This window comes from Perca fluviatilis, chromosome 7 (assembly GCF_010015445.1).
Source record: "Perca fluviatilis chromosome 7, GENO_Pfluv_1.0, whole genome shotgun sequence".
Taxonomy (NCBI): domain Eukaryota; kingdom Metazoa; phylum Chordata; class Actinopteri; order Perciformes; family Percidae; genus Perca; species Perca fluviatilis.
This window is the reverse complement of record NC_053118.1, coordinates 9,675,651-9,701,690: the sequence shown is the minus strand read 5'-3', so window position 1 is coordinate 9,701,690 and position 26,040 is coordinate 9,675,651. Positions and strand designations below refer to the sequence as shown.

General features: G+C 40.2%; 1 protein-coding gene and 1 pseudogene across 2 annotated transcripts in view; both read left to right on the top strand.

Annotated features, from left to right (window-relative positions):
• grik2 (glutamate receptor, ionotropic, kainate 2) overlaps positions 1-26,040 on the top strand; it is a 305,612-nt gene that overhangs the window by 267,216 nt on the left and 12,356 nt on the right. The window contains exons 15-16 of one of the 2 annotated variants that reach the window (XM_039805547.1): positions 10,656-10,906; positions 11,190-11,217. In XM_039805547.1, coding sequence (XP_039661481.1) covers positions 10,656-10,906; positions 11,190-11,217 — 279 coding nt within the window. The remainder of the gene's footprint in view (positions 1-10,655; positions 10,907-11,189; positions 11,218-26,040) is intronic. The other variant, XM_039805548.1, reaches the window with a different exon arrangement.
• Positions 14,102-19,327, top strand: LOC120562081 (annotated as a pseudogene).

Sequence of the window (26,040 nt, the reverse complement as noted above, 5' to 3'; positions counted from 1 at the left end):
GCACTCGTCTTACAGCAGCAGCAACAACAGCAGAGAGCAGAAGTCAGCAGGAAAGTGTTATTTACATAAACTTCTGGTGTACTTACAAACTTTCCAATCCATCGTTTTATGAGAGCATAACCTATTTGTACTACTTGTAGACGTTTGGTATGATTTCGGGCATTATTAGTGGGGTAATTTACGAGATACAAACGTGGGTCCGTTAGCCCCTGCGCTAAGATATTCAGCTGATAACGCTACTCTAGCTAACTCTCCCAATGTTCGAGCCAGGTGAAAAAAGCTTCTGGGGGGGGTGTTTGGCTCGAGGTCATGGTGCAAAGGACCCTAGGGTGAATTACTCTGAACCATCACTTTAAGATAAAAAATATATTCCCTTTTCATCGTGGCAATTTCAATGTCTCGCATGTGCCCAAGCGGCAGTAGCGTGGCTGTCTGCTGGGATCCAGGCGGGGGAATGAACAGAGTCTCAGAGTGCGAAGCGAAGATTGGATTTCTTCTTTCTCTCTCTTTAGGTTTGTGTTTTACAGACAGCTTGTGCAGCCACTGTCTCCTCCTCTGCCCTGCCTGTAGTCTCAGGAGGCTCGGCACTATTCATCATCCTTCTTTTCTCTTTGTCTCTCTCCGTGATGACTATCAGTCTTCATTTAGCTTCATTAGGCTGCATTAATCAAACAGGCTAAGGGGGGAAGTGTCTGCGCTGCTTGTCAGCAGACTGCTGTCCTTCCAGTCGTCTCTGCGACTGCCCGCCGGGCTGTTCAGCTTCGCATCATAAACAGGAAGGTTCGAGAATGCGTTACTGTGAGATTGAAGATCTCCAATGCCGTGACCTGCGGCGCCTTACCCCCACCACCACACCTCAAACCCAAACACTCAACTCCCCACCATTTTCGCCACCTCCCGAGCACACTCTGGGATGTGTGTGATAGAGAAACAAAGGATATTAGACATAGAGCGCACACAGAATGCGCACACAGAATGAAGATGCAGCAGGGACATTGATTCTCTGGAGGGCACTGCATTTCAAGACATTTACCACCATTCCCAAACTGATTATATTTAAATACTTTATTTGATATAGGGTGCACTACATCAGAATCAGAATCAGAAATGGTTTTATTGCCACAATGAGTACACTTATGTGGAATTTGGCTTGGCGAAAGTTGCATACATAAACAAAAATATTAAACATTAGATGTATATCTGTTATATGTTAGATCAGATGTATATCTACAGTACATATGAAAAGCTGAAAAGACATATGTATCGCTTAAGCTATTAGACCCCATACTTTGGTGCCATAAAGCTTACGAACGGAGCCGAGAGCCACCTTCACCCTGGGCCTTTCCAAGCCGACCTAAAGCCACGGAGGAGAATGCGAGTCAGTGACCCCCCCTGGGCAGACTGCGTGGACTGCCACCCGTTTGAGAAGTGTCAAAATATTTTGTGGTCATTATGAAACCGTGGCGGATTGCATTTCACCACATTTGACTGTGTTTATGTGGTCGAAATCCTCGTTGAAACTCCTGCCAATGGATTTTATGATTGTCAGATGTCTACTTGAAATAAACAGGAATGAATAGTTGAATCTTCGTATTGAACAGCCAAAGCCGATTCCAATTCAAAAACTCAGATTCGGGTCCAGCCCAACACTCAGCTGGTTCTGATGAAAACTGGAGTTAGAGGAGTGGATGTGGGTCGCTTCAATCAGACACTAGCCCCATTTCACACAGCCTGTTCAAGGTGGGGATGTTTTGAGATGACTGCTCAGCTCTTAAAAAAAAAGGTACGGACACGGAATACCGGAAACGGAGGTAGTCACAGAGCGGAATCAATGTCTTTAAAGGACACACACGCAGACACTAGACAGCGACAAGACTGTGTTGTGTTACACGTCAAGCCTCTTTTGCTTCCAGAACGTGTCATGCTATCTAAAATCACACACTGTGCCCTCCAATGTTTGGTTCAGTGTAAAAACGCAAAGCCGGCGGATCTTCTTTACGGCAGTATTGCGAATCTGTGTGTAAAAGGGGCTACTGAAATCACACGTGAAAGAAGATTTTTTTGAAAAGGAAGCATATGAAAAGTGGCCTTCCTACTTACGTTAAGCTTGGATTATTTTCCACTTGTCGATTTGGGTTCTAAATAGATTCCTGGGGATTTTTAAGTCATCATGTTTTTCTTTAGTTATGCGATTTAGTTATGGAACATGACATAGCTTTACATGGAATAAAAAAAAGGTGCCTGTGCTCTACACCAGCAGCTTGCATGGCATGCACATATGGCATGTGAGGGCACAAAGTATGTACAAAAATCATTCTTTTGAACTACTTAAAAGTAGTCAAGAAATTGGAGAGTCTGGCTTCAGTGTATAAAGGACACACATTGATTTTTCCCTTTCTCCTAATCAAAGGTACCCCAATACCTGCAAAGCTCTGTTGAGACCTTTTCTGGACAGAGGCTTTTGGAGGTGCTAGCAAAAAACCCAAGCTCTTATCCAGCTACTTTTTAACCAAACTAGACCACATTTTGTACTTCCAGCAGCTGCACATTTTGGCCTTTTCTCGTGGTTTGTTGGAGCAGGAAACTAGCCTTTTTTTAAAGGTATCAGTACTGGGTAATAAAGTAATAGCACTCAGTTGGACAGAAATCAAATCAGATGTGTCATGAGTACTGCCCCAATTCAAGAACTGCTTATATATACCAAATCGCATGTGTTACATTTATCTTTAAAAAAAAAGTACGAGGTTATGGTAAGAGGAAACTCAAATCCAGAGCGGCTGCCTATTTATAAAACAGAATCTCGGATGTTTTCCAGTTTATCAAAAACCCCTTGAGCAATAACATTTGAAATACACATTTATTTGCTGTTCTTTGTGTTTGTTCCATGCAAAACAAATCTTTCGATGTATTACAGAGAGCAGCACTTGGTGGGCTAAAAATACACGTCTTCAGAGTGTGAGACATTGCAGCACATTTGAATTTTCTTCATCGAGAGACAATGCATCAGGGATCGGTGTGCTATTACTCTGCTTTGATCTGGCAGATTACATCTATGTGTTTTATTCTGGATTCAGCGTGGCCTGTCACATCGCTCTGCACTCTTCCCTGAATTGAAGGATTAGGCAGCTCTTTTGTGGGCACACATGCAGCTCACAAATTAACATATTCTGTTGAGCACTGACAAGGATAACAACACATTTCTCCATCCATCAGCCAACCAGACTCAGGAGAAAAATCTCACTAGATCTTCACTCCCAGTGAGATTTGATTGATGTATATATATATTGTATTGAGTTGCATATTAAACTAGGCCTAACATAACGTGTAGTGTAACCTTGTATGTTGCCCTACAACACTAAACTATTTACATATTCATATATCATCATGTTTAAATGTCAAACATACATGTGGAAGGCACAGTGAATCCTTAAGCGTAACTGTATCTGTGGATGGCTACCTTAGTGGCTATAGTTATCGTATCATCAGTGTTGCTGAGGTTGTTGCAGTTATTTACGAATATTCCGATTTATCTTTTTCAATAATATGTTGGATTCACGTTAGTGTATTTTTCAGCCTATAATTAGGCGACCCCCCCTACAATGACTCTAAGGACCCAGTGATTTACAGGATAGTTCCGGTGCCGCCGGAAGTTCTACCGGAAGACCCTTTATTTTCGGCCGGATGTCCCTCACCTTCCTCTTTCTTTGTGTTGGCATTCTAAACTCCGGTCGATTCGGGAAACATCCTCCGAGCTAGAACCGACAATCAAATTATATTCATCTTTTCTTTGAGTAAACTTCTCATCACACACTCGACAGCATTTTCAATTCCAGAGCTCGCCTCCTTACGTACGCATTCCACCAAAACAAGTTCCTTCCCGAGGCTATTTTGCAGCAGCACCGTTGCTGCGTCCGGTGCTTAGCACCGCCCAAACGATTGTGATTGGTTTAAAGAAATGCCAATAAACCAGAGCACGTTTTTCTCCCATCCCGGAATGCTGTGTGGACTAGACAGACCCTCTTCCGCAGTGCTGTGGAGGAAGGTCTGGCATTGTGAGACTATTACCACAGCAATGTGTGCAGCTAAGTGTCCTAATACAGTTTATTTTTCCTTATCCTCTGATGACTAATCAGTGTGACCATCAAAGTTAAAGAAATTTAAATGAGGACTTAATGGACATAATTAGTCAAATCAGATTTTGAGTAAATGCAACTTACATGAGTATTTAATTTAAGCACCTAACTTTGTGTAATTTGTCTTTGACTGTGTCAAAACTATGATTTTTTTTATCTCTCAAAGCCTCACAACACTGATCTGCTTAAACTGTTGTACATAATGAAAGAATAACGTTTCAAGGCAAAATTCTCCCTTGGTCGGTGACTCAATCAATCAATAAATAGTCACTCAAGGATGAAGTTGTCACATGTGTGGTTGCAGTCAACTGGATAAGTGTACACCCCACTCAACTCAAGATAATACCTATAGTACATCACAAACCAATTTACATTTAGACGAAAACCCCATGTCAAGGAGTAAAGGAAAAAAGAATATACATTTAGTTTACATACTGTATCTAGGACTGGAGAAAGGAATCAAATCTGAAATAGGAGACATTTTGAGAGCTGGCGCTTAGTAATTCATTCTCAAAAAATGAGAATACTACATGTAGGGCAACTATATAATCAAATTTAGAAAACATATAAAGATAAGATGTAAAATGTGGATGGCGTATAGAAATCAAATTTAAATAACTGAATATTTAAACTACCTTAAACATTTTAATTGTAATTTGTCTAAAAGCATTACGCCCTATTTCATGAATCAGTTGGTTTCTGATTTTACAACTATTCTGGACATGTCTTACACTACTCGAAAAGGAAGGAAGGAGATTTCAAAGGATTCAACATTTTGTAAAATAACATGTATTTGCTTGGGTGTCGGACTGGAGAGGGGTGGGGGGGGAGTACCCAGGGCCGTCGTGTGAAGAGGGCCCAAAAATACACTAGAATGAATGGCTGTGGATGCGGGGAGGGGCCCATAGAGAATGCCTTTCTACAGGGCCCAGAATTTTGTGCTACGCCCCTGATGCCGAAGATTGATGGCACTCTCATGTCTGTATGGTAAATATGAAGTTAACAGCCAGAAGCTAGTTAGCTAGCTTAACATAAAACCTAGAAACCGTGGGAAACAGTGAGCCTGACTCTGTCCAAATGTTTAAGTGCAATTCAAACAAAATTACGTGGTTGCGTTTAGGAAAACAGAACCACTTAGTAAGGGTTAGGAAAACATTGTGGGTGGGGTTAAAATACGTACATTCATAATGTAACTAAAGTGGATAGGACAGGACACGAGCTGCAGCCTCCTGGGTGAAAGTCCTGTGTTGTGAGAAAGCGTCAGGATTTGAGTTGTTTGTTTTACTAAATCCGAATTTCTTTGTGTCCAATCCAAGGGAATATCAATCAAATTGATGTTGGTTTGTTTTGATAAGATATCGTGTTTTTCTTATTGTGCACTCAAGGGAATATAAATCATCTGTTGTGTTGGTTTATTCATTTTTAAAATGGCCTTTTTCTGTTTTTTACAAATTAACTCTTCACTATATCTAGCCAGCATTTTCCATAACATTCCTGTACAGTGTAGCAACACTCAGATCCTGCCAGAGCAAAAATCATTGAAAAACAGAAAAAAAGGAACTATTAGTACAAACAATAAAACATGAAGGAAATCCCTACATATGAAATTTTAGATTGTTACACATAAAACCATGAAAAGAATAATTATAAACCAACTCACATACCCTAAATCTGCATGACAATTCAGCACCATCTATGTGATTGGATACAAGTCGTCTGGAAATGTTCCAAATATGAAACATAGGAGGTGTACAATATTGGTGACTTTTTTAAGTACATTTTTCTACTAGCAGGAATGTGATACTTGTTCAAGGACCCGCAGAACAACAGTTTGCACCCCGCAAAGGAAAACGCCACATCAAATATTAAATTAATTTAACTTTTCACACAATACAGTAAAGTGAGCTATGTAAATTGTCTGGATACATGGTTAAACGTAATTTGCTCTTACCAGTGTGTACTTAGTCCACAGCGTGCCAGTTAGAGATTAAATACTGTAAACGTATTCTTTGTAAATCTTCACAATCATTGGCCGAAAGAACCAAGCAGGCCTGACTTATTGCACAATCCAAATTTTCTTTGAAACTTGCCATTTTCAGTGTGTAGTTGAAGTTTGTTGTTGCTGCCGTTCTCAAAATCCTTTGGAAGGGATAGTGAGAACAGCAACACACGCAGAGCGGAAGGGGACTGACATCCTGCGCGTGAGCGACATGCCGGATGTCAGGCTTTAGTTGACCAGCGAGGTCAAAGGAGGTCTGACTATGGAAAGCACTTTGAATTAAATCCGTTTGAGAGACAGAGAGTCAGCAGAGGTTCTTTAGTACAGGGAGCGATGTGGTCCCAAGCAGTGCGAGTGAGTGAGCAGGCAAGCAGCAGAGATCTGGATGTACTAGAGTTAATTGAGGACGTTGGTATGATGTACCATAAATAATGCGTAGTGGAGTCTGGATGTGACGAAGGCATGTATCACGAGTTTCAGGAGAAGAAAACGAGAGAGGTGGGCATTGACTTATTGAAGAAGCACGAACAGCTCTTGACGTTTCCTGCTCTGAACCAAAGGATTGGACCGATCATATGCTACTGCCATACTTAGGCCTCGTGACTAGACAAACCTATCAGTTATTTGCAACTGAGTATAAAGGCCTGTTGTGTTTATGGAGCATTAAAGTTTTACAGCTGAGGCCAGCTTCGTAATGCCATCTGGTTCTTTGTATGAAAATGGTGGAGGATCTGATGGTGTGCAGTATATTTTACAACTCTAATATAAAAACCCATCTAAAGGAAACACAGTTTCTCGATTTTCAACTCAGTGGGTCAGTAGGCCTCGGACCCATTTCATGATCATGCCAATGTGGTTTATGACACTTGCCAAAAACGTGGCACAGTGACAGTGCAGCACAGGTCTTGACTGTAATGACACGATGATCATGTTCATATGATATTACTGAGGTCTTTCCATTTGTTTTGATCAGGCAAAGCTGGCCCAGTTTCAAAAATGCTTGTTTCTTTAGTAGCGAGTGATTTATGTGACACACTTGGCTTGTTGTTCAACTCCGGAGCTGAAGAGGATCTATCTACTGTAGATGACAATGAATAACTAGGACCGGAGTGCGATTCACATTCCCCATCACCATGGTAATAGATGCTTTTGAAGCATGTTGGCCAGCTTGTTCTGAAATAAATAGTCACATAGCAGAAACCCTTGGGCAGAGATGAAGGACAGAAGAGATGTTAGAGTGTGAACACAGCCTTGTGACTGCAGCCACGGCGCCACAAGGCTGAGGGCCGTGGCTCAAAGCTCCACTTCAGTAGGGGGCTGATCATTGTCACTGTTTCGGGTCTTTTGGGTCCACTACATAATACTGTTTCCAGACTGGCTCTGCATACTAACTACTAATCACAGAGATCGCTACTCCACTGGAGCTAGCCAATTGATAATGTTTTCTCATCCAAACATGTTTCGCCCCCTGTGTTCCTCAGAGAGTTCATTCTAAGTGTTTGCAATAATAGGTGTTATTAGTTTCTTTTTTTTTAAATTTAAGCTGCATTGACATCCTGATTGCAGTGTATTGGCTGTACTGCAGAAGACTGGGACTGGGAGTTTTTTTTATTTTTTTATTTTTTTAACAAGGCTTCACCCTTCAGGTTTAATCAGGGATCTTGACATATGGCTGGTTTTGATAAGCAGAGCAGGGGAAGGTGCTGGAGTGCTTTACCTGAGTGGAGAAGGGAGGTGGGGGGGTTCATTGAGCGCTCTGCAGACATTCCACATGGGCAGAAGGGAACATTTCAAGTCTCTCTTTGGGTACAATAACTTATTAAGCCAAGGTAACAGCGCACAGTGCAAACATTAGCACGGATTAACCATGGCAACTGGTTTTAATTACAGTTGCAGTTATAGATGTAGAATGAGCCCCACAGATGTATTTCAGGTGTATTATTTTAATGTTGTTGGGCCTGTGGGGACAATGAAATGGTAATGCTATACATTAGCATTAATATTTTACATTGTTAAACATGTGCAATGAAATATACTGGAATGTACCGAATGCTCATTGAAATATAATGGGTTTTCAATTGAAATACACCAATACACAGCAAAGAAGAAATGAAGGTGCACAGAGTGCTTTCCAGAAGTAGGACCGAGGAGGCTTTAAAACCAAAGCATGGAATAAAAAAGCAGCAAATCTGATCCTTAAGAGTAGAAAAATAAGAATGAAAACATTACTTTTTCCATCCGATTCTTGCTCTCCCCATGCAAACGCGGCTCATTTTGCTTTGTTCCATTGTTGAGAAGCAAGACACGGGAACTTTACTTGGGTCTTGAGTAGGGTTGGGTACCGAGGCCTGGTGCTAATACGGCACCGGTGCCTTAACGACCGGTATCTACCGGACCGAATAGCAACATTAGAGGCAACAGAAGCATCGCTGCACATGACGCTAGTTAACACTACACTCGACAGCAGCTAAAGTTAGCCTACCGTTAGCTAGCAGCTGGATTAAACACGGTTAAAATGCTGACAGCTAAACGGTGTAAAGTGTGACTGTATTTCACTGGAGAGGATCCAACAGCGGGACGTTAAGCAGTGTGCAGCTGCCGTTGTTGGAAAAACAACACAGACGGTACGTTCACTTGAAACTGGTAGCCTCATGGTGCATTCAAAGTTATTGTAAAATACCATTTTCAAAGTACATAACATGTCATTTAGCTGATGCTTTTATCCAAAGCGACTTACAATTGCTACATATGTCAGAGGTTGCACGCCTCTGGAGCAACTAGAGGTTAAGTGTCTTGCTCAGTGCTCAGATGTATCACAGTGGGAATCGAACCCAGGTCTCCCACACCAAAGCCATGTGTCATATCCACTGCACCATCACCACCCACATATGTCAGTCACAACCCAGGTAGTCTATATCCACGATGTTCCACTTCCAGGATGTTCCTCTTTTCGGACGGATGCCTTCCTTTTTCTTTGTGTTGGCATTCTAAACTGGTGGATTTCTGAGGACTATGGTGAACTGCTCCTCAGATCTCTGCAGGGTAAATCCAGACAGCTAGCTAGACTATCTGTCCAATCTGAGTTTTCTGTTGCACAACGTACACGTTCCACCAAAACAAGTTCCTTCCCGAGGCTATTTTGCAGCGGCACCGTAGCTCTGTTGATCCGACGACTGTGATTGGTTTAAAGAAATGCCAATAAACCAGAGCGTGTTTTTTTTCCATCCCGGAATGCTGTCTGGAAAAAAACTAAAACAAGGCTAAGCCAGACAAAGTCTCCAGCTACAGTCTGTCAAATGAAATGCTTTTATAGAATTCTGGTATTGAATTGATGCCCCTCTCTGCACTGGGAGAAACTCACATGATTTACACAGTGTTGGTTTTAAAATATGTTCTGAGAAATATTTCAGTTTAATAGAGACTCTGGAACACAAACTGTAAAAGCTGCATTGAGCAGAATAGACAAGTGTTAAGTGCCTGAATACTGGAAATCGTATCTTTAAAATGATCAGCAATGTATTGCTTTGCAATACTCAAAAATGTTACACAGCTGGACCATACCTAGAATGAGCTTTATACATGAAGTCATTTTCAGATGCTAATGAGGCACCAATAGAAAAAGGTTGATATGACTGTGATATTAGATGAGAACATGTACATTATTAAGAATCATCAGGACCTGTTCGTGTAATCATTATAATATAGGTTCTTCTGACTATTGTAGGGTCATGGAACCTAACTTATGTTTAGTTTAGATATTTTGATGAGTGTTTGCCATTCAAAACTAAATTGAATCATATATATACTTCCCTTTCCTTTCCTTTGATTGAAATAAATAATTTTATTTAATTTAAGGCAGTCTTGTTGGTTATAAGTAAATTAGGGGAAGTGAGTTTCTTCAATCTGGGCATATTTTATTCCATAGTTAGAATGTGTTTAAGGTGGTTCCTCAGCTTTACATTAACAATTTCTTAACAATACTCTTATTTGGGTAACATGGCTAACATGTTAGCCTGGATAGCTATTCCACAGTTAAAGAACAAGACCTTGACAACTGAAAATGTGCGAACGATGTCTCGTATTCTGCTCAACAATTAAGATATAATATTTTCACTACAACCCAACTCTGTAAAAACGAAAACACCAACCACGCTGGTGTCTTTAGGAAGAAATAAAATAATACAATAATAATAATTCATAGACACTTAAAGCCCTTCGGTGGCGGCACACACTACTCTCTACCACCAATGTGTAGCACCCACCTGGGTGATGGACGGTAGCATTACGACGCAAGACGCTCACCACACATTAACTTGGTATTATCTATACAAATGAAGTATTTTCTCTACACCACAATGACTTTTTGCCCTCATCACATGTTTGGTTGATTCACTTTGGCTGATCATCAAAGACAATATTCAATAAAGGTGTCAATCTGTGTCCTCCATGCTCAGATAAGATAAAGGCACTGATTCAGTCATGTTGGTTGCTCAGGCTGACCTCATGTTTTTTTGGTCCTTCAGGCTCTCCATACCGAGATAAGATCACTATTGCCATACTGCAGCTTCAGGAGGAAGGGAAGCTGCACATGATGAAGGAGAAGTGGTGGAGAGGAAATGGCTGTCCCGAGGAGGAAAGTAAGGAGGCCAGCGCCCTCGGGGTGCAGAACATCGGAGGGATTTTCATCGTCCTGGCCGCTGGACTTGTCCTCTCCATCTTCGTAGCCGTGGGAGAGTTCCTCTACAAGTCCAAACAGAATGCACAACTTGAAAAGGTAAGAACGTCCTCTGACTTTCATCTCTGCTTTGTTACTGTATTTACAACAATGATAGCAGAATTTCTTACTATAACCACATTTGCTATGAAAGGCAGTCTCATGACAAAAAAAAATCTATAAATGCTAACAAAATCAAACAAAATACATGCTAAATATATGTTCTGATTTATAAATTAAAGAAATCATTTGTTTGCCAATTTGCGGAAACTCACACTATAATGACAGTGCTATATCATATGCAGTAAGATAAGGGTTGGTTTCTCTGCATTTATTCACTTAGGCCCAATGGCGACAACGAGATAAGAAACGTGAGGAATTCTGCTGTCACCATGGATCCAAGCTAGACTTTAACCACCATCTCAAATGACCTCAAGAAAAACTCCAGAAATGTTTTTTTCTATTGTAATCTAAAATGATCTAAAACTTCCCCAAAACTATTGAACTGTTTTTTATGATTTTTTCCTGACACTCCTGAGGGAATGGGAACACTAAGAGCAGTTTAATAAAACATTTGGAGTGCTGGCAGTAATATACAGTTGGATCACAGGCACATGTATGGCAAAGGTTTGCTCTGCTGCATGAGCCATGTCATCAATAGCCCCATCACTAACACACACCTCCCCACTTCTGCTGTCCATTTCCATTCTGCTAATAATGTAACTATTTCACTGTTTTAATTTGTGGCATTTAGCTCATATATAGTCTTTTCTAAATCAGTGCAGTAACACAACACAAGATTCTGTTGTTTGACTAGAACGTCCTGGCTATCACACTGACACTGAATAGTTGCTGATATAATGGCCTGCACCATCGGAGAAATACTTAGGGCAACTGTAAATACATAAAAAAAAAAATTATGAAACAGTGAAATCTCACCAGGAATATATAAACCTGGGTTGTTGGTGGTCAGTATGGACCCAATTCTGTCATAAAAGCTCAGTTTCACTTAGTCCAGCTCAAAACCTTGAGGCAGTTACTAACTTGTTATAAGACACTATACAAAATATATATCTTAACCCAGACTTATTTAGCTGCGAGACACATCTAAACTGTTTTACTTATTTTAACCCAGGTATACTTTAAGCTAAATGCAGCTGTAACTGTATAAAAAATGAATTACAATACATAAGTATGTCCTGTGAAATAAATAATTATGTATTTAACATAGTATGTCCTTTATACGTGACATTGTAAACGTATCAGTATTTATTTCAGAGTCACAAATGGGGCATTGTACAATGAGGGATATATTTACTTGGATGTTTTGTATGACTTAATGTGGTTGCATTAGCAGACAAAATAGCAGTTATGAATATTTTATACGCAGCAGTCCACTGCAAGATACATGCTAAAGAAGTAGAAGCACTGTAGAAGACAGTTAGCTAAAAGCTAATAAGCTCTCCATTTATTTCCTATGACTAGCTAATAAATAAGAGAGAAACATATTTGACATGTATAGCATGTTTAAGTTTTTTAACACCATTGTTAGCTCAAAAGCTAGCAGTGAACAGATGGGAGCCCAAATACTATAGACTGAACAGAAAAAAAATACATATACATTTATCATAGTGGGAGGTGGAGACAGCTTTGTTTCTTCAGCAAAGAAAATACAAAAGAAGAAATTGTACATTATTGTACATTAGGAAAAAAAAATCTTTAAATGAAAAAAAATGTTTTGCCTTATTTTTCAGTCAAAAATGTTTTAGTTTTAATTCAGATGTATTTTTTTTATTTCAATTCAGTTGTTATGAAGATATAGCATACTGGGATAATATTTGAACTATCAATTTGAACATAACTACATGCCTAATATACACACGTTGTACTGTTATATATATATATATGGTATTGTAGTGTGTAGTATGTGGTAAACCATTGTAAATACTGCACATAAATTAAATGATGGCCACAGTCATACATATATGCTACTTAGACCATTTTGTAAAACTTAATGAAAATGAATTCTGAACATTTTAGAAAGCCGTTTCAATATCTTGTAAGGTCACACTGTCAAAATTTTGTACTGATTAGGTTGACATCATCTAGTTGAAAATATCTTCTAAAATCTCTGAGGGCAATTACCAAATGAACAATTATTATTATCCAATAGTTTAAGTGATGAAAGAGAGCTGAGACCCTTTAACCCAGTCCTCTGCCCGTGTTGTTTTGCCTTAAAGTAATAGGCTGTCATGGGAGGAAATTAATTCAATTTTCTGGAGCTATACAGTACTTACCCTGGAAGAGTTCAGTAAAAACTTCCTTCAACATTTGATTGTATTGATTGTACAGTGTTTTAGCTTCACCCAGTGACCCTGTATTGATGAGTCAGACAATCCTCTTTCTTTTAAGTGAATACACTCAGAACACTCATATGTTAACATACACATTTGAACGCACACACACACACACACACACACATATAGTGTAAGCACACATACACACCCCAAGGCTGTGCCGGTAAATCAAACGGTTGAAAGCACAGCGGTGAAGAAATAACGCGTAATACCAGGGTTACTAATGTTACTTTATCACAGTAATGTTTACCTGCTAAAATGTGTCCATGACTTGCAGTCAACAAGTGACCATGAACAAGAAAACATCTCTTGGAAGAAAAATTAATTTAAAGCAGCTTTTATTTTACAGCTTCTACTAGTGCAAGTATTTGCCTCAACGCATTAAAGCTAATCGGTGCTAATGGTTGGTGTTATTGTTGGGGGGGAAGCTTTAAAATCTAAAGAAAATCTAAATTTCAATCGCAACACAAGTCCCTTTGCTTTGAAATTGGAATCCTTTGGGGTTACTGGTGATCCTAGTAGAAGTAACATCAAAGGGTATGCACATGATGTCACTGTTTGCATGATCACATTGCATAAATGGTAGAACGATGTTGCGTAATTAACTACACAACTAGATTCAGAATGAATTAAGAGAAGAGGCTAAATAGAAAATTAGTAAAATATAGCAGGCCAATCCAAGGCATAACTTCAATAAACTAAACAGATTTCTGATTGATGTAGTACAACCAAAATACTGTTACAAACCTGCCCACAGACACCCACATATATCAGTTAAAGTTCTCATAATTGTATCTATAATAATAATTTTTTGGGGCATTTTTAGGCCTTTTTTTGACAGGACAGCTGAAGACATGAAAGGGGAGAGAGAGGGGGAATGACATGCAGCAAAGGGCCGCAGGTCAGAGTCGAGCCCGGGCGCCCGCTCTACCAACTGAGCTATCCTGGCGCCCAATTGTATCTACTTTTAAGTAGGATGTTGCATACATGTCATGTACCCTTGGCATTAAGGCTGCCAGGAGGATTTTTTTAAATGTCCTATTGTATAAGGACAAGTATGTAGCATAGACCAATACCACACACCACAGCATTTATAGATTAAGATAATTTGCAATGCCTGTCCCTACATAGATGGTTCTTTAGATTACATTAGATTATGTGCCCCTTGTAATAAGGCTGTCTGGGGTAAATTAGTTGGTGCTCAGCCTTACTACCGGAGGTAATGTACCCTGGGCAATAAGGCTACATTATATCGTGCTCCAAGGGTACATAATATATCCCTGATAACCTTATTGTTTTGGGTAGTAAATGTGTATGCAGGATCCACATAATATACACCTGGCAATAAGGCAATTAGATGCTGAGCTGCCTTATTGTCAGGGTTTATATACCCCTTGCCACCCCTGGAGCACCATATAATGTACAGCATGTACCACTGGTAGCCTAATTGGCTGAGGTACATGACGCATGGGTAGGATCTTGCGTAATGTGGGCAAAGCTACCAGGGGTACATTATGTACCCTTAGCAGCCTTATTGCCTGGAGCAGTGGTTCTCCATTTCAAGGTACCCTAAACTGACAAAAATTAGAAACGGACGCCTATTTGATAAGATTTTGTCCCAGGGTCCCCCATCTGATAGGATTTTTGCTTTTAGATGTTTTATTACAGAAAGTATATGAAACCCATACGCAAAATCGTCATACATTCTATCATTACTTATGGATGCAATTGTAGTGAAATAAAGTATCTCCTGAAACTACCTCAAGGACCCCTGGGGATCCCCGGACTCTACTTTGGGAACCATTGGCCTGGAGTACATTATGTGTACATGGGACCCACATTATATACCCCTGGCAATAAGGCATCCAGTGGTATATAAGGTGCTGCTCCCTTATTGTCAGAGTTAATAAACCCCGAGTAACCCAGCTGAACATTATATGGTGCTCCAGGTGTACATTACAGTACCCTCTGTAGCCTTATTGCCTGGGGTACATTACATTACTGTAGTATCTTAGATAGTTATTGGAGTCCCCATTATTCATAAAAAAAACAACACCATAAATAGCAAATATGGGTGACTTCTGACATCAACTTGATATGTATACTACTATTGGTATTTTCTTAGGTTGGTGCAGGCAATCATGTTAGCAATCAGTGTTCCAAATCAAAATTATTACTGGGATGATGTATTAATGTTCTCATAAACACTGCACTTTTTACATTCAGATATAATTTGAGTTGTCCAACAAGTAATCACTTTAGACATCTGAATTCAGTGTGCTTTTTTCAGAAAGTTCAGTCTATCACACATTTAGAATTCAAATAAGACATTCATGCTGCGTTTCCCCCAGCCTTAATAGAAGATTTGTATATCTAACAATGTAATGAGTAACAGGTTATAATAGAGCATATACAGTAAGATACGATATACACAGTGTGAGTGTGAGCTTCACAGCAGCACTGCTCCACCACAACATTAATTCCCCAACAAGGTTTATGCATCTATTCGGAACAATTACCTTGTTACGATATGATCGTAACAATGTAAATAAGAACAGACAGAATGAATAGTCCCAACAGGCACCTTGCAGGCAAAACAGAACAGAACAGAGTCTGACATACTCATACCAAAGGTTTCTCTATTCTAATGACAACGTACCACCCTATTTTAAACCTCGTATTGACAACTTCTTGCACACTTATTTAATGCACAAATGCCACTATTGCCGCATGTTATGCACTCTGCTATGTGGACATGCCCTGGATTGGAGTGTGCAATAATTGACACACTGTCACTCATTTGCTTGGGATTACACACAATGATTCACTTAGTATGTAGACAAAATATGATCACTAGACTAGAATAAAATAGGGTTTGACTAATATTGATTTGAAGGCTGTTTAGAAGCTGCCTATAGCTAGTATGTGCTGATATTCATTAACTTATTTTTCGACTGAAAGCGCTTCTGAAACAGTATTTAGATCAGGGGTGTCAAGCTCATTTTAGTTCAAGGGCCACATACCCCTAATTTGATCTCAATTGGGCCAGACCAGTAAACCAGTCCAGAAAGACCAGAAACTTTATCTGTCACAGAGATTCTTGTCAGCGTGATGTTGGCAAGTGCAAGTTGCCTCTGCTATGAAAGCGTTCTAACACCATTGTATGAAAAGAAATAATGTTACGGACCCGGGAGAGAGGGGTAATATTCTGAGAAATAACTTTGGAGGGTCCCCTTGCCTGTACATACAATATGTCTCTGTGGTGGAGACATATGTATAGTTTTTTTGTCAACAGTTATATTCAAATAATGTTTTCCTACAATATCGGCACATGCCGTTGGTTGATTAAGATAGAGACATATTTTGGATTTGGCAAATAAACCATAGTACAGGTATAGCTAAGGATAGGCAATGAACATACTTATTGAGGTTAGGGAGAAGTTATGATTACAGTTTTCAAATAGCAGACATTAACTGTTGGATTGTGACAGGACAGGAATTCGGTGTCCACCACCCCAATGTCCATTTTTGTAGTTTTGTTTAGCTTCATAAAGGGCACACTGCTTCCTGCATTGGCACTGAATGTTGGCACGGGACTTTATTCCAGCAGAATTTCCCAATATAAACATAATTCTAATTTCAAAACCTTTGGCTGATTACAGTTGGTGCCCATTCAATATGAGCATCCATTATAAAAAGCAATGCTATAGCCACCTTTTGCAACTACAGTATAACAACAACTAAATAATTGTTGCCATGCTGGCCATATAAAAATTAAAAACTTCAGTTAGGCAAACGCTCAGTACTAACCAGCCCTCTTGTTTGTGTTGGCATTGGTTGTATTGGTGGTGTAGTGGTTGTGAATTTTGTAAGCAACCTAGCCTACAAAATGATAAATACGAACAATAGCAAGTGTTGTAGACATTAAAGGGGAACAACACCTAAATTAAGAATTCCAATATTTTACGTTCATGGGCTAGGAAAGTTCAATCAATATTTGTGAACATGAGCTATTCTATCTCTCAAACCCAGAAACCAGAGAAGTTAGTCTTAAACTTGTGATATCATTAAGTATAAAGTCTAGAGCCGCTCCATAGCCAATGAATGGGAGACCCCCAGAATGTTTTTCTTTTCTTTTTTTATACCCAAATGAGCTTTCTTCCATTGTAGTGTTCTCATGTCTGAAACAGAAAATGTACCCATACACTCAGAACATTCCTCTGGTGGTCCTCGGTGTCATTTATAACATCTTTCCAAATGCATTGTCTATGGTGCAGTTCCTGACTATTCTTGATGACATCCCAACATTTGAATTTTAGCACTCCAGTGTTTGGATATGGGAGGGACCTTTTCCTGTTTACTAATATTTTTGGACTGTCTCAGACCATAGGAAAAACATGTACGAGTTCTGAAGTACACTTGAAAGACATGTGACCACTATTACTTAGTCATAAAATAAAACTTAAAATAATAATAATAATAATTGACAAAGTGTTCCTTTAAGATAGAGTAAACCAAAGACCTTTTTAGCAGCAGGGGAAACTCTTGGAATGAGAGCTATTACAGAGCTGTCAAAATGAAAGCGATAATAACGATTTAACGCAAATTCCTTTTTAACACCACTAATTTGTTTGACGCGCAATTAATGCACGCGAAGTGATGCAGCATTAATGTTGTACTTCCATGCATTGTGGATGGCCAGCAGAAACCGTAAGGTGCCCTGTGATAACATCCAGGGCATCCAGCCATCCGCCGTCTGGCTCGCCACGGTGGAGTGAAGCACATCTCCGGTCTGATCAACGAGGAGAGCCGCAGTGTGCTCAAGGTGTTCCTGGAGAACCTGACCCGTGACGCGGTCACCAACACGCCATGAGGAAGATGGTGACCACCATCGATGTGGTGTACGCTCTGAAGAGGCAGGGCCGCACCCTGTACGGCTTCGGAGGTTAAACCTGATCCTGAATCACAAATTAAAGGCTCTTTTAAGAGCCACGCACTTACTTCCCGTTCTGAGTAACAGGTTTTTTTACTTACATTTTTAACTACAACAATTATCATTAAAAAGCAGCTCAAAACCCTTTTCGAAAAAAAAGGAAAAAACCTCATTGAGCAGAAATAGAATGGCAAGTACAGTTTCAAAGCCCTTCCAGATGGTTCTCTCCACAAGGCTAAAGTCATCTGCATGTACTTTCGATGTGAATTGAGTGACCACCGGAGTATGTCGAGTCTCATATACCATTTTCCATTACTATTAAAAACATGAAAAATGTCCCTTTAAAGTACATTTAAAACAGCTACAAAATGTCCGATTCATTTGTGATTAATTAACAACTATAGACAATCATACGATTAATCGCAATTAAATATTGTAATCGATTGACAGCCCTAATTTATATATGTATCAAACAACATAACCGCATAATGTGCAAAAAAAGAAAAAAACTTGCATTCCACCCTTTGTAGACCCCTTTTTGTACAGTTCTGTTTTAGAAGTAACCTTAATCATAATGGTGGCTTAAGACTCAGACTGACAGAAATATGACGTATCGGAAAAAGGCCGATACTTGAACAAATGTAGTCCAAATATTGGTTTAAAAAAATGAAGATCCACTATAATGTGTAGCTTGTGCATCCCACTCCAGCGCTAATTAGTATCAGGCTAATCTGTGAAAATCAACCATATATTTTGTTTCATTGCTCCAGGCTTCTAATATAATTGAATACCACCTACTTTTACAATATGGGGTTGTTTTCTCACCATGATGCTGAAAGTGTCAAGTTGAAAAATGTGGTGCTAAGCATCTCTTTGTTGTGTTTCACATGCTTGACAGTGCACACCCTGCAATTTGCATTTTATAATTACTTCTGTAACATTAGAAAGGAGCAAAAATAGCAGCTAGTCATTTATATAAATGGATGAGCCATACACCGTACAATAGAGGAACTGCTAATCGTTTTTCTAAAGGTTTAATAGACATGTTAATGCCATAAATATGTGTTTTGAGACTACTGCATTTACTAAACAGATTGTAATGCCACAAGATGAGAGCATTGTTAGGAGAAAATATACACTTGTTAAACATTTTAATAAAAAGTATTAATAAACATTTGATATCTTTACAAACGATAGACCTCTGTAGGCTTGTCATTGTGATTCATCTATCGAGACTATGAGACTTTCCTCTCCTTGTCTCAAGTGTGTTCCCTTAACATTATTTCAGTACCTTCTATCATCACTGCTACATGGCGACGTGTTCACTTTAAAAGAGCTCTCCAAACGTTTGGGAAATACGCTTGTTTACTTCCAGAAGATAGATCAGTTTTATTGCTGTGCACCCACTACAGAAGTAGCTCTGGGAACTGTTTAGCATAGTACAAAGACTGAAAACAGCAGGAAAAATCGTTAGCTCTCATCAAAAGTGAAAAAACAAAAATAAATCTGCTTTCCCCAAACCCAAAGCTGTCTCTCTAAGCAATATTTGGACAGGATTCCAGGTGTAGATGGGTAATAAAATATTTGCCATGTTTCTCAGCAAGTAGCCAAATTGCGGGAGATGGGTTTTTAGTAGACAGGGATATTCTGCATAATGATGAAACTCATAACAGAAAGGGCACTTCTACAAAACTCCTTGCCTTTGTCAATATAGTGTACGTTAAGTTTAAACTTATATTCTTGGGAGTCCAAGGACAAGCACAAAAGGCAATATTACACTCACGGGAAAATTTACAAAAGGATTGCACGGCCTCTGAACCTGAACAAATTAGACCATGTCAATCTCAAAGTACCCGCAAAGAGTAAAATGCACCCCTAACTGTGCTGCCAAGCAAAAATCGCCTCGGTGCTCCTGTACTATTTGCATATTAAATTAGGTAGTGTGCATACATCTGGTGCAAAATTATCCCCTTTCTATGCAAATAAGCCTTGTTGCAAGATCAGTGCTAACAGCCACACAGTTACAGTCAAATTATTAGCGTCTTCAGAGAGTTGGTGGTAATGAAGCGCATTCATAAGGGGTGTCCTCCGCTTTAAGTCATGCAATCTTCTTTCACAGTCTGAAGGGGAACACCAACAGCACTGTCAGACTGGGATATTAAGTTTCTCTGTCATGTTTTAATTCCTTGCCTGAATCGTACCCATGATATAGGCCTACGCAATGTGCAAATCAGAAGAACTCAGTGTTCAAAAACTCAGCCCTTCCAGAAAAATGCGTATGAGTATTTTTGTGGTTGTTGCAGGCAGATTATGATTATGTGGCACGTTTTCTTAAAAAATGCAATGTAATATGGGGGATATATGCAATTTTATGCGCTGAAATTGCGGGAACTTGCAAAAACTGCAGTTTGATGAAAAAGAGGAAAAAAAGTGATTCCCCCATCACCCTGCTTTTCGATGATGTTCACGTCGCGTAATTACGTCACTACATAACGTTCTCATGGCAACAGGAGAAAATGGCTGTTTTTGTGTGAAGTAAACGCAACATTTTTCAACTTTCTGTTAAGATATATGTGACTTTTTTGCAGCGAAAATGCGGGGATTATGAAATCATGCAAGCCCTGGCATATTTTGTGCGGAAATCGGCAATTTATGTGTCGAAAGTGCGGCGTATTCGAAAAAATGTGGCCCCTGCATCAATATGCGGACTTTGGCTGATAATGCATTGAATTATGCAATCGCATAATCACGTTTTTCTGGAGGGACTGAAAACTGCATTGACAATACAGTCAATAGCTAATAGTTCAATAACTAACTCTTACAACTGCTGAATTAATATGGCAATGGTAAATGTTTTGTAGAGCAGATATGAAAACGGCCATCTAAAACCGCTTGGTAAATACTGTAAACCTCAGAGCAACCACAGAAATGTACCAACACATTCTCACTCTTCCATCGCGTAACATACAGACGCTTGGTCATGTGCCTTTGGCGCTTGTTATTCACGCTAAAAGTCTACTTTAGCGTCGGGACTTGACGGGACATACTGACTGACATGCGGCACAAGAACGGGACAGTTAGGTTTAGGAAAAGATCATGGGTGGGATTATAAAATGTCCGTTTGAGTGACAAGGAGGACAAGAACGGGACAAAATCCCCGGTCTCCTGGGTGAAAGTCCTGTGTTGTTTGACTCATCCACCACCCCCCAACCAACCTCCATACATGGCATTTCGGTCTTTCATACTACCGGCTACCGTGGTCGCTCTTATCACTACGTCATCTTACAGCGCAGCGGTCGAGCCGCTGCTCTGCACGGTGCATACCATACAGACGCTATTAAAAGCTTGATTTTTGTGTCGTATCTGACGCTGAGAGCCACTGATCCAGTGTGCGTATTATACGAGTTGGGAGTGAAAACGGGTTGACTGTATTCACATGGGAGAGAAGGGAGATAGAAAAGAAAGGGAGCATATGAAGTGCCAGACTACAACAACCCAGCTGCAAACAAACAACTGGTTTTCACTGAGACCATAGTTAGACATAAGACAGCTAAAACATTGCTCACTAGCGTTGACCATGGACATTGGAGAGCCCTTGGGATGGTCTGTCTTGTCCTGCTAGCAAACCATCACAACTCAGAAAATGTCAGATACAATTTTCAAGGAGGCATTACAACATCAAATGATAAACTGACCATATTTATTTTAAATCTAATCAGTTAATCTCTCACCTTAGAAAAAAAAGAAGCTAGTCACCCATCTATCTATAAATTGCAGGAACGTCTGTCTGTCTGTGTGTGTGTGTGTTATTTGCATATCTCTCGAACCGTTAGTCTGATGAATTTCAAACTTGATGTGTGTCTTGCTACGGAGAGGAGTAAGTGCAGTGCCAAGTTTGACGTTGTTTGGATTTGAAATGCAAAGGCTATCGTTAACTATATATCAGTAAAAGAAGCACACATTGGCTTTTGCCGTTCTAGCCGCTGGCCACTCCCCCCTCTCACACTGAGGACCAGAGACAGAGAGCAGCGGAGCTTCGGCAGCTACAATGTGACATACACCTCAGACCCACAAAAATGTGCAAAGCTGCTCTAGGCCTACTTTGGACTGTCTTTGACTTTGAATAAACAAACGACAATTCCCGAATTTAAGGACGTTTCAGAATCCCACACATGCAAAGCACAGCCAGCTACAGACAACAAGTGCAGACAGAGCGTGATGCAGGGTATCTATCTTATAAAGCGAGACGTATCTGTATATATGTCTGTCAGTGTTTGGGGGCGTGTTTCGGGGGAAGGTAACCTGCACATCACACGCAGACACCACATGCAGAACGCTTTAGAACAGCGTGGGGGGGGGGGACTCTTTTCCTGCTATTGTGTTAAATTGCTGTGAGCTGGCAGGACATAACGTAATCTCGGAGATTATTCCTTCATGCGAGAAAATTTCAGAGTTGAACTGGGCAGACACATCAGTTTTCATCAGACTCACCCTGGTTCGGGTTGATTAAGTCTACTGCTAACTTACAACACTAATAACATTACCGTCGTCAAAATACCCCCGCGAATCAAATCCATACTTCACCGTTAACCGTAAAGCCACTAAACCTGTATGGAAATGAACACGTCCTTTGCGCTCTCTCTCTCTCTCTCTCTCTCTTTTTTTCTCTCTGCACGCACACACACGGTCTGGTTCTGGTGGTTGATGAACACAGATATGTGCTGATTAGCTCTCATAATGGGCCAGTTGGGTAGCGCACTGCCATGATTCCATGAGGCTAATGTCTGATTACTCCACATTTTCGTTGTGATATTTTGTGATTACATTCTGAATCTGCCCCGTTCTCTGTCAGGTAAATACAGTAGCACAGTGTCTTCCTCTGATGTAGTCGTAGCCTACACTGTAAGTCAGTAGTAGGCTATACAGTGGAGTTGCATATTAAGTGGTTTGGGGTCCTTCTTTAAGTAATTTTGGGGTACAATTCGGTTTTGAAGAATTCCACAAGCAGCAATACCACAGGCCAAGCAATCGGCCCGTTCCAAACAGGCACATTTTCAAGGGGCACTGCACTAGCAGTACATTATGTTGAAAAAAGTGATAGTATAAATATGTTGAAAAAAGTCATAGTATAGTATCTTGAAAAAGTGATGAAAAGGCATAGTATAGCATTTGAAGAAATCTTAAAAAAAAGTCATGGTATAGTATGTCAAAAATAGTACTATGTGGTGTACCTAGTACTGTAAATGCAGGAGTCATCTGGTTTGGGTCTGGGTTATTGGGTTCTCCAAAACTAACTTGAACAACTACAACTATAATAATATCTCATTCGCTATTTTTGAATTAAACAAGATACAACATGCAAAGACCACAGCGTGACTTTTAAAAGGAGCTTAGCTAGCCGTTTCCTGCAGTAAGCTTAAAATACGTCCATGTATGAAATCTATATCAATCTTATCAGCTGACTGTGGGTAAGATGGCAAACAAGAGGATTTCTAAACATGTTTTTTCTTTTATGCGATAGTCTAGTCTAGTGTACAATAAGTGCCTGGATGGAAATATTAACCTCTGATCTGCTCATAATGCCTGGTTCAAAGGAAGAGCAAAAAAAGAGACAGTGTGTTCTTTTTTTTTTTTTTTTTCTCCAAAGAAGATGTAAGTGTATGTTTAAATATTCTTCAGATAATTATTCCTGCTAATTTAGCCTAAGTTAAATCTTTCAGAAAACGCATTTTGAACTCATTTTCAACTGAATCACATGCCTCATAGACTTCCAATGGAGCATTTCTTTGTCATCTCCATTATAGTCTGTCAGATTTCCATGATTACCATGGTTGTCCCCTTCCTTCCTCCCTTTCCTCTTTCGCCTCCTGCTCCTTTCTCTCTCTCTCTCTCTCTCTCTCTCTCCCCCCCACAGCTCCTCCTCCGCTTCCTTCTCCCACTCCTCCTCCTCCCGCTCCTCCTCCTCCTGCTGCTTTTTCCTCTCTTCCTGCCTGCTGCTGAGGCTGCCGCAGACTAACCTGGCTCTCGGGGTGCAGGGACCACCAGCAGTGTGTGAGGAACCCATCTCATCAACCCAGCACACACTAACACACACACACACACACACACACACACACTCACACACTTGCATGCATATGGATGCCCACACCCGTGCACACGTAGAGATCTCTATGCTCAAAAGGAAAAGTCTAATGATTTAGGTGGTTGGTCTCAGCTACATGGTGGTTTGGAGTTTTTCTCACTCCACAAAGATTTCTCAGAGGAAGAGCTGCTTTTGAGGTAGAAACAGATTTAGTGGTTACCTCCTGGAATCTGTAAATGTGTCCAATATCATCAACCGCCTGATATATTTCATAACAATGGTTTTAACATGGGGCTGTCCAATTCCAATACCCTGAATGCAGCCTTCTTTGCCCAGATGTAGAAGACTATCTGTGTATCTATCGGCAAACAGAATGTCAGTATTGAACGATTCTGCAAAGCCCTAGATCACGTTCATTGACGCTTTTTATTTTTTATTTTTAACAAATGCGAATATCTAAAAATCTATAATATCTGCACAAGGCAGCTACGGTATGGTTAATATTAGGGAAAGATCATGATAACGGCTTATAAAATGGTGGAAGTTAATTACACGGTCATCCACCACCGCGACCTCCACACTAGAGCTACAACTAACTGTCGATTGATCTGTGGATTATTTCTCAATTAATCGATTAGTTGTTTGGTCTATAAAATGTCAGAAAATGGTGAAAAATGTCAAACAGTGTTTTTTAAAGCCCAAGACGACGTCCTCAAATGTCTTGTTTGGTCTACAACTCAAAGATATTCAGGTTACTGTATCAGAGGAGAGAAGAAACTAGAACATATTTACATGTAAAGACCTCATACAATGCTCATTTTCAGATTCATAATTGTATTTAGAGTCTATGCACCACTAGATGTTACGTGGCACGTATTGTGGAATTTGTTCTGTATGTCTGTATGATATATGGTAACAATAATAAACATAATAAAAAATGTATCTAAAATAAATAAATTGTATTTAGAGGTTATAGCAGAATAGGTTTATGTGGTTTAATTTTCAAAAAAACACCATATTTTTTTTGTACTGCGCATTGCTGCAGCTCCTCTTTTCACCCTGTTTGTTAAGCTCTCTGTTTTAGCTACCGAGTGAGGCATTGCACTTCTGTTCCATCTTTGTTGGGAGTCGCACATTGGGCAGTACCTAGGTAAGGACTACTAGCCAGTCAGGAGCAGAGTATGAGGGAATGCCACGATAGCAGCTAGGTGAGCATTATAACGTGTGTTACAAAGTGATGCACGTTTGTCATGGAAGTAAAGGCTGGACTACATGGTAACACCAAAATTCGGCTGCGACTCAGCTCCGCTGCGTGTCTGCTGCGTGCTCCGCCATCCTTCAATACCCACTAGGTCCGGATTTGTTGCGTAACGGCTGTGGCCATGACTGACAGGTGTAGTAACGAGGACCCACGAGATCTCGCGAATTCAGGTAGAATAGAACCACAAAACCAACAACAGTTAGTTTCCATCCAGAGGAGTAGAGGGGAAACAGCTATGTGCTGTGATTTCAAGATGTAGTGCAGGTAAACATGATCCGCCATGAGCACCGTGGATTTTATTTTGAAAATTAACTGAATGTTTTATGCTCGACTTCCTGTACCGCACAATCTGAATTGTGCTGAATTGCTGCGGAGCTCTCCGGCATCCGGCAAAAATAGAAGCTCTGCGTATCAGCTCTGGAGGGCTGCGATCGCCGGAGCTGGGACGGAGTCGGAACGCAGCCGTTCTGCAGCCAGTTGAAATACACACAGAGACTTTAATGGAAACCTAATGACTCCGCCGCCGTTCCCGGAGCGGATCCACAGACGTTACGCAGTTGG